At 46.6% G+C, this 10,196-nt stretch overlaps 1 protein-coding gene across 1 annotated transcript in view; it reads left to right on the forward strand.

Annotated features, from left to right (window-relative positions):
* Window positions 1-9,852, forward strand: part of FBXL7 (F-box and leucine rich repeat protein 7) — a 297,697-nt gene extending 287,845 nt beyond the window's left edge. Inside the window, exons 2-3 of the mRNA XM_065875305.1 lie at window positions 1,032-1,643; window positions 9,116-9,852. Coding sequence (XP_065731377.1) covers window positions 1,046-1,643; window positions 9,116-9,852 — 1,335 coding nt within the window. The 5' untranslated portion in view covers window positions 1,032-1,045. The remainder of the gene's footprint in view (window positions 1-1,031; window positions 1,644-9,115) is intronic.
* Window positions 9,853-10,196: the final 344 nt, after the last annotated feature.

The raw sequence follows: 10,196 nt of genomic DNA on the forward strand, positions 1-10,196 counted from the left end.
AAATATATTTATATAGCACGAGAATAAATTTTTCCATATATATGTATATATGTCTCTCAAGGTTGGGAGAGGGGCAGCTATGAAATGAGCAGACTTCTTAAAGCAGTATTCTAGAGAACTCTCAATCTCTCATAAGCTTAAAAACCACTTGCATCTTCATCAAGTGATCTTTCTGGTTCTGAGGAACAGAATAAGAGTCACATTATTCAAATGCAAAGGGAGGAATGATTAATAAGAAGGAAAAATAAGTATTGCCACAGATATTCAAGGCCTGGAAATACCATCTGAGGTGCTAGATCTAATGGAGGAAGGAAGCAGGGGCTCCCCAGAACTCAGACCGCAGAGTCTGGGGTATGGTTATCAAAAGATGGGGGACTGAACCCCAGGGGGCAGGTGAGGGCAGAGACAGCAAATGGTCTCTATACCCACGGCCAGTCTTCCCCTCTTGTGAAACACATTCCCCTCATTCGTAAATGAAGCATAACCATCTGCCTAGCTAAAGTATAATTAGAAAAGCCAATCAGTTTGTGTTCGTAAGGTATGAGCTTTCTTCCCAGTATAGAAATAATGAAACTTTGAAGTTGTGCCCTTTAGATAATCACCATTAACGTGGATCAAAGGTCAGCAGACTCTAGCCCTTGGACCAAATCAGCTGACCTGTTTTTACAGGACACATTGGATGGAAAAATAGCCACGACTGCTTGTTTACGAATTGTTTATGGCAGCTTTTGCACTAAAACAGCAGGGTTGAATAATTGCAACAGAGACAGAACCCATATGGCCTGCAGTGCCACAACTATTTCTTATCTGGCCTTTTACAGATAGTTTGCCCACCCCTGATGTAGATATTGGAGGATTAGCCCTTTTCTGGAATGGGTGAAACGTGCATGTGCTCCCACTTCCGGTGATGGATTCAGCAGGGGTCGGCCCAGGAAGGATGTCAGTGGCATGAGTGTCACCTCCCTTGCCTCCTTCCCGGGGCTCCGCTCTGGCCATCCTTAACCCTTTGCTCTATCTGTGTCCTTTGCCAGACTCCGACCTGAGCATGCGCACACTGAGCACGCCCAGCCCAGCCCTGATATGTCCACCCAACCTGCCGGGATTTCAGAATGGAAGGGGCTCGTCCACCTCCTCGTCCTCCGTCACCGGGGAGACGGTGGCCATGGTCCACTCCCCGCCCCCGACCCGTCTCACCCACCCGCTCATCCGGCTCGCCTCCCGGCCCCCGAAGGAGCAGGCCAGCATCGAACGGCTCCCGGACCACGCCATGGTGCAGATCTTCTCCTTCCTGCCCACCAACCAGCTGTGCCGCTGTGCCCGCGTGTGCCGCCGCTGGTACAACCTGGCCTGGGACCCGCGCCTCTGGAGGACTATCCGCCTGACGGGCGAGACCGTCAACGTGGACCGCGCCCTCAAGGTGCTGACCCGCAGGCTCTGTCAGGACACACCCAACGTCTGTCTCATGCTGGAAACCGTAAGTGTCAGTGGCTGCAGGCGGCTCACGGACCGAGGTCTTTACACCATTGCCCAGCGCTGCCCGGAGCTCCGGCGGCTGGAAGTCTCGGGCTGCTACAATATCTCCAACGAGGCAGTCTTCGATGTGGTGTCCCTCTGTCCCAATCTGGAGCATCTGGATGTGTCAGGTACGTGGCCACTGACCTGCCATCGGCAGGCCCTTCCCAGCGCACCATCCCGAACCCGTAAAGGACACTGCCACCTGGGAAGGGTCCCCCTTGTGATAGCCAGGGGTCAGGAGGCTGACTCTTCTTCCTGAAAGACTGTCTTTACGGAATCATGACCCTGGGGGCCAGAGGTATGCCTTTCATCAAACGATGTCAACTTCTTAGAGGAACTAGAGGCACCTTTTGTCTGGCAGTTCAAGTTGGGGTGACTTTTAAGCGTGTCTTTCCTCCCCATCATTCTCAAAGTAATTTCAGAGCAACCGTAGATCATGGGAACTAAACATCTAATCACAGATAAATAAGAACCAACTCTAACTCAAACGGAGGTAGTTTAGAAAGTGACCTGACATCCACTGGTTACTGTTTCATGGAGCCTGAGTGCAGTGTCTAAGCTGATTCTGTGTTGTGGCCTGTGATTGTGGTTGCTCACCATTTTGCAGACATTGGGGAGAAGCCATCATGGCCAAGCATCTCTTCATATTTCACCCCTACTCTCCTCACCCTTGGGTTGATTTTGCACCTTTTCTCAAGCACAGTTCTCAATTGGTAGTACAAGGTTAGGGCCCACCAGGGAGAGCCTTTTTAGTTCCTTTAAAAAATGAAGGAAATCCCAGCATGGCTGCTTTGCTTGAAGCCCTCTCTCAGGCAGGAAGAATTAAAACCCAGACTCATACTTAGGCGCCAGACAGACGTGGATCCAGCCGGACTAACAGCCTTTCTTTATCTCATCCACTGCTCAGTCAGAAGACGAACATTCGAGAGGCTGAAATGTGTAAGATGCATCAGGGAGTTAAAGAAATGAACAGCGTGAGCTACAACCTCAGGGATTGTTGGGGAAGAGGGTCAAGAAGTAAAAACCACTGTGACGGGTGAATAAACAGAATTGGGGATTTACAAGCATCTGAGGTAAATGATACCCTCCGGCAAAAGCTGAGGTAAAAGTCGCCTCTCTGAGCTCGCTCTCTCTTTTGAAAACCGACATCTGAAAATATTTCAGATGACAGTCAATTATTTCTCGCAGATTCTTTCCCTTGCTGGAAAGCAGCTCTTTGCCCCCCTCCTTCAGCTGGCTCCAGGACAAAGCCATAGAAACTGTATGTTCGGTTTGTCATGAGCAGCTGTTGGCATAAAGAAGCAGGAAACTAAAAGGTTTTCTTGCATTTTCCCCCCAAGGATTTCTGGAAAAAGAAAGCATTGTGATGTGGTAGAAACTAGTTTCAGAACTCTGTGATTTGGGACAATTCACAGCTTTCTCTAGATATGTTTCCTCTTCGTTTAAAAAAAAAAGGGGGGGGGACGGGGGGGGGCTAAGGGATTGGATTCTTTAACAGGCTAAGATTCTGAAGCTTGTGGGCCTCTTTTATAAACACCTCATTTTCTCAGATTAGAAAATGACTCATTTTTGGAATCCTCATCATAGTTAAAGGGGCAGCCCATGCACCCTCAGTACAGGCTGCAAGCAATTGTGTTCTGTCCTTGGAGTCCGTTTGAAATTCAGAAATGCAGAAACTACTTTGGCTATTTGAGAATGGAAATTTCTGGGCTTCTAGCCTGAGTGTATGGATCCTGCTTGGTCCCTTTGCTAACCATTATGGAAGCCTTGATGCCCTTCGTCTTTATCAACCTGCCCCGTTGCAGAACCTAAAATATTTATGTATCTTCCTCACATGTCTTCCGATGACACGCTGTGATCTGGGTATATAAAGACTGTGTACACAGGGGAAGCTCTGACTCACCGAGAGCACATAATTGTTGATATTGGCAGGAGTGGTGATGGGTATTTTCAGGTAGATGAACTTGAAGGACCCAACAAGCCATAGGGATGGATTTGTATCACCACCTCTGAACAGTGCCCTCCAGTTCTGAGGGAATCTAGAAATTGTGATTTCACCTATGCCTTGTTCCCTTTGGGTCTTACAGCTGGCCTCTGACAGTGACCACCTCCTTAATGGCAATAAACTTGACTTCGGAAGACTCATCGCTGGTCTAGAGCCTAATTCCCCCAGAGGACGTGAGACTGCCCCTCCCATCCCTAGCATGCCCACTTTGAAAGTTATGTTTTCAAGTCATTGAAAGTTACTGTAACTAGCTCTAGTGTTTTTTCATTATCACTTATTACCTTTTATTAAAGTTTACTCAGGGTTCTCCAGAGAAATAGAACTAATAGTATATATATAAAGAGATTTATTAAGAGGAATTGGCTCACACAATTACGGCATCTGAGAAGTCCTATAGTTTGCCGTCTGCAAGCTGGAGACCCAGAAAAACCAGTGATGCAGTTAGTCTGAGTCTAAAAGTCTGAGAACCAGGGTTGCTGATGGTGTAAGTCTCAGTCCGAAGGCAGGAAAAGACCACTGTGTTAGCGCAAACATTTAGGCAGAGGGAGAGTTCTCCATCCTCCATCTTTTGTTCTATTCGGACCCTCAACAGATTGGATGGTGTCCATCTGCACTGAGAAGGGCAGACTGCTTGACTGAGTTCCCCGGTTCAAATGTTAATCTTAACCAGAAACACGCTCACAGGCACACCAGAAATAAGGTTTAGCCAAATATCTTGGCATTTCGTCACCTAGTCAAGCTGACACATAAAATTAAATATCACAATTAATAACATCTTTAAACATCAATGGAATATATTAAGACTAACCAATTTTTTTTTTTTTTTCTTTTGCGGTACGCGGGCCTCCCACTGTCGTGGCCTCTCCCGTTGCGGAGCACAGGCTCAGCGGCCATGGCTCACGGGCCCAGCCACTCCGCGGCATGTGGGATCTTCCCGGACCGGGGCACGAACCCGTGCCCCCTGCATCGGCAGGTGGACTCCCAACCACTGCGCCACCAGGGAAGCCCCTAAGCAATTTTTAAGTGTAAAATCTTGTGATTATTACAAGTGAAATGGCTTCAAAAGGATCCCCTGTAATTGGAGATCTGGGAGTCCTCCTTACTATTCTTCCTAATCTTTTATATCAGACCAGTTGAATCCTATCCCTGTGATTCTACTTCCCCAGAATCTCGAGTCCGTCCCCTCTCCCCTACCTGCCAGCCTGGATGCATGCTTCCCCCATCATTGTCCCTACACCCATCTCAACCTCATCAACCCGCCCTCCACACAGCCAGCCTCCAAAGGGATGTCTTCAAACTGCAAGTCTAACCATTCATTTTCCTACATAAAATCTCCAATTCCTCCTCACGACATACAGGAAAAAGTCCCTCAGCAGAGTATATATGGCCCTTTGTGAGCTGCCCTTTTCAAGTTCAAACCTCACGCCTTTCCTATGTAACCTCAGTGCTCCCTTCTATAGAGCCAGTTGCATTTCCCAAACACATCATGCCTGTGCACACTGTGATGTATGGGCACTCTCTGACCTGCGTGCCATTCCCTCCTCTGCCCCCTGCCTCTCCCCAACAGCCCTCTTAACAGATTTCTCATTGCTGGAGCCCCAGTGCAAGCATCCCTTAAGTAAAGCCTTCCCTGCCTGGTGCCCGGTAAGCTGAAGGTTTCCTCCCAGGTGTCTACCTTTTGAGTATAAGCAGGTAGAGTGTTACTGGGTTTTGCAACTGTATACTTGTATATTCCCAGATTCCTTTCTCTCGATTCATTACAAGCTTTATATGGGCAAAAATGAGGCATATTTTATCTCTGCACTTTACGATATTGTAATTAAGTGAACAGAGGGGTGTCAAAGCCCTAAACAGTCATCTTGACCTCTGAAGCGTTCAAACAAAGTTGTCATTGGTTAATACTCTGAACAAGCATTTAGGAAGCTGTGTGCAGTAAATAAAACTTCCTCACCAGTAAAATTGCGTTCGTTGGGAGGATTAAATGAGTTAATCCATGATAAGTCCTCACATGTGTGTTCTGCCGAAAACTATGTAGTAAGCATTCGATAAATCATGACTGTTATCATCATTTTTGGATTGCCATTGTTATTAACATGCTTGCAAGGCAGAGGTTGGTCTTCAATGACAGTAGTTGGTCTTCATCAGGCCTTTTATATCCCAGAGAAGTAGATATTATCACCCCAATAATGAGAGGAAATGGTAATGAAGAGCATATTTGTGAAAGCTGAACCAAATCTGGAATTAATTGAAGATATCCCCAGATTTATTCAACCCATACTGTTCACTCTCTGTTGTGTAATATCCCTACTCCTTACCCTGAATGTTAAGGCAGGCCCCCAAGATCTGATCCCAATGGACCATTCCCATCTTAGTTGCCATTAAATCCTATGTTCTAGCCTATCAACACTCCTCACTCCCCCTCTGCCTCTATGCTTTCTTGTCTCTCGAATTTGCTCATACTATTACCTTATACTACCTGGGCTCCATATCTGTGTATTAAAATTGTTTCTCTCTTCCAAGAATCCCCATACAGGTATCACCACTCCCAAGACTTCTGATGCCCCAGTGTCTAAATATTCACTTCATGCTGACACATCTACTGTAAATCCCTCATGCAATTCATCAGTTGCATGCTGAATATACCATCCCTGCTATATTAGAAACCTTGGATCAGGAAACTTTTCCCTCTTCTGACTGTACAAGTCCTATAATCTCACTGAATCTGAGATGCCTCGTCTTTAAAAAGTGAAGTTTAAATTGAACGATTTCTCAGGTTCTCTCCATGTCTCTTCTGTATGAATGCACCCACTAGCCACAGATTTTACCTGCTGAGCCATGAACCAGTTTATTTTCTTTCCAACCCAAAGTTAGCAAATCTGTAAGAATTAAGGCTAAAGCTTAAATTTTAAATTATTGATCTAAAATGATACCAGCGTATCAAAATAGTGTCTTTACCAAAACTGAGCTCAGCTAGTATTTCATTAAATTTGGGGCTTAGTTTCAAAAACCAAGCATATATCGATATTTCCCTGGACCAAATAGAGTATCCTCCCTGGAGTGCAGCAGATTTTACTAGATTTTTTTTTTTTTTTTTTTAATAGGAAACTGGAGCTAAGAGTTTAGGAACAAAGGTTGTCATATCATCTTGAAAAACATCACAGATGGGCAACCACTACTGTGAACATATAAATTCAGCATAAGCAGGATCACAGTCAGTATAAAAAAGAAATTCAAAATAAAGGAAGATTTCCAAGTTACAGTTGAACGGTACCAACCACGTTCTGCAAAACCACGGAGCCCACTGGAGTAGTGTGGGCAGCCTCGACAAGCTGCATCTTTGTTCTCCAGTGTTGGAGTATATGCTTTGCTCCTTCCTGAAATTCTTTGACTTGGTAGCACATGGCTTCTGAACCTCATTATTCCCATGACCTCAATTTTATACGAGTTTCCTGGGCAGCCTGCCAGGAGTGGGAGGAAAAGTCCCCCCTGTCTAGCACTGTCACGTGGTCGTTTAGAAGCCTTGGAGATGACGTCGTCAACCAAGGCACAGAGCTGCCAGGGTTGAGGCACCTGTCTTTAGAGCTGCCAGAGGGATTTGGGGAAAGCAAAGAGAAAATGAAAAGTATATATGCAGTCTATGTAGCAGGATGAAATATATGTATACATATACATTTATTTATATAATGTGTGTCGGCTATGGGTATTAATTATATTCATATATGAAAAATATACTGTACATATTTTAAAGAGTAATAACCAGTGAACTGAAATACACAATTAAATGAGGGCTTCATATGTAACTATATATTCATTATATATTATATATATATTATATATGCAATATTCATTATATATACAATATATAATTATATAATATATAGTATAAATATATGCATATAAAATGCATATACAAACAGACATTCTTAGGGGAAGGGAGGTTGGAAACAATGTTTCGAGAGGCATCTAAAGATATCTTCCTCAGCACTAATTTCCTTATCTGTAAAATGGATTTTTTTAAGAATCAAGTGAGAAAGTGTTTATAAAAGCACTTTGTAAACTTCATAATTCAACATAAATAAGAGGCATTATAATTAACTATAAAACAGATAATCAGTTTTTCGATGTAGATATACGTCAGCCACGGTCAAAGTCCCGAGGACATTTAAATGTTGGAAGTTGGATTATCCCATCAGGTCTTCTTAGAAAAGACTGTACGCACTCTGTAAATCATTCATTCATTCAACAGATGCTTAGTGAACACCAGCTATGAACCAGGTATGAGGGATACAGCAGTGAACAGTGCAGAATCCCTTTTCTTAGGAGCTCACATTCCAGAGTGAGGACAGCAAATGCATAAGTGAATAAATAAATATATAGCGCCTCAAGGTGATAACAAGTGCTGAAAATAAATGGGAATACTAGTTCATACAGGGTGAAGAAGGAAGAATTGTCCAGTAAAGGGACATTTGCTCAGAGACCTAAGAAAGTGGAGGTGGCCCATGGCGCTATCCAGGGAAACCCTGTCCAGTGCACACATGCTGAGGCAGGGGGGCACCTGAGCCATCTGGGAACCAGCAAGGAGGCCAGTAGGGTTGGAAGAGGGGGTAAGAGATAAGGGCACAGGGGTGCAGGTCCTTGGAGGCCCCTTTCGATTTTACACGTGGTGTGAGATGGTGCCATCTGAAGGCTTTGAGCATGATAGATGGAATTCTGTTTTCCAGAATCTCTCTGGCTGCTGTGAGGAGAATAGACCGTAGAGGTTGTAAGGGCAGGGCAGGGAAACTGAGGGGCTAGAGGAATAATCCCTATGACACAATTGTTCTTCCTTGACCAAAGAGGGTTGAACTGAATCCCTAGACAGTCACCTTGTTAGACTAATAACTGTTGGTATATACATTTGCCGTAGTTTTCAGAGTACGTCCGTATCCATTATCTCCCGTTGCATCCTCATTATACCCCGTGGAGGCACGCCAGCTACTCATCCTCATTTCAGAGGAGAGTCGTGAGACTCAGGAAAGTTAAGCCTCCTGGCTCAGGCCGTAAAAAGTAGATCTGAACTTGTTTGTGATTCCCAAGCCAATGCTCTCTTTCTGCCACACCCAGGTCATGGCCAACCCTTCTATCTCATATCTCACTTCTTTGGACCAGACCATGGTAGGGTGAGAACTAACCTTTACTGAGCTTCCCGACCTTTCCAGGGCCAGGGCAGGATATTTACACACATGGTCTCATTGCCTCTTCACAGCCACCTTGCAGGGGACATGCTCATCCTTATTTTAAGACAAAGGAAGTACCGAGAAGGATTGATTTGCCCAACGTCAGGCAACTAGTGATGGATCTGGAGTTGGAACCGTTAGCTTTCTGATTCTAGAGCCCCAAAGCCTCTTAAACCCAAAGTCGTTAAGGGATGAAATGAACACGGAAAGCCCATTCTTGGCGTTCCTCCTCCGTAGGGGCTGGGAAGGGAAGGGGTAACCTCAGGACCTGAATCCAGAGAGGGCTAGCAATCCGTAAAGGAGTCCCCCAACTGCACCCGCACCACCCCCCCCCATTCTCGGAGGTCGCTCTGAGCGTGTGTTCTGTCTCTTCGTGTAGGGTGCTCCAAAGTGACCTGCATCAGCTTGACCCGGGAGGCCTCCATTAAACTGTCCCCCTTGCATGGCAAACAGATCTCCATCCGCTACCTGGACATGACAGACTGCTTCGTGCTGGAGGACGAAGGCCTGCACACCATCGCGGCGCACTGCACGCAGCTGACCCACCTGTACCTGCGCCGCTGCGTGCGCCTCACGGACGAGGGCCTCCGCTACCTGATGATCTACTGCGCCTCCATCAAGGAGCTGAGCGTGAGCGACTGCCGCTTCGTCAGCGACTTCGGCCTGCGAGAGATCGCCAAGCTGGAGTCCCGCCTGCGGTACCTCAGCATCGCCCACTGCGGCCGCGTCACCGACGTGGGCATCCGCTACGTGGCCAAGTACTGCGGCAAGCTGCGCTACCTCAACGCGAGGGGCTGCGAGGGCATCACGGACCACGGCGTGGAGTACCTCGCCAAGAACTGCGCGAAACTCAAGTCTCTGGACATCGGCAAATGCCCTCTGGTCTCCGACACGGGCCTGGAGTGCCTGGCCCTGAACTGCTTCAATCTCAAGCGGCTCAGCCTCAAGTCCTGCGAGAGCATCACGGGCCAGGGCTTGCAGATCGTGGCGGCCAACTGCTTCGACCTGCAGATGTTGAATGTGCAGGATTGCGAGGTGTCCGTGGAGGCCCTGCGCTTCGTGAAACGCCACTGCAAGCGCTGCGTCATCGAGCACACCAACCCTGCCTTCTTCTGAAGGGACGGCTTCCAGCCGTCGCTGTCTTCATACAGACATGAACGAAACAAAATATTTTTTCAAAGCAGCGTATGTAAGCGCCGACACCCACTCGTAACAGCTCTTTCTTCCAGGAAGGTTCTTAGGAATCTGGCTTTTCTTTTTCCTTATTTCTCGTGGGCAACAGAGGTCCAGGAAAGGAGGCTGGGGGGCACATTTCTATCGCAGCCAATGGTTTCTTGGGGGGTCAGGTCATTTGTAGGCAGTTTCTCGTCTCAGAAAGGTGTACCTCAGAAAGCGGATTGCAGTGTGTTTAGGAATGCGCTTTTTTCTCTCTGTCTCCTTCCTCCTGGCCACAGCCCCGA

Source organism: Phocoena phocoena, chromosome 3 (assembly GCF_963924675.1).
Source record: "Phocoena phocoena chromosome 3, mPhoPho1.1, whole genome shotgun sequence".
In the NCBI taxonomy this organism is placed as follows: Eukaryota; Metazoa; Chordata; class Mammalia; order Artiodactyla; family Phocoenidae; genus Phocoena; species Phocoena phocoena.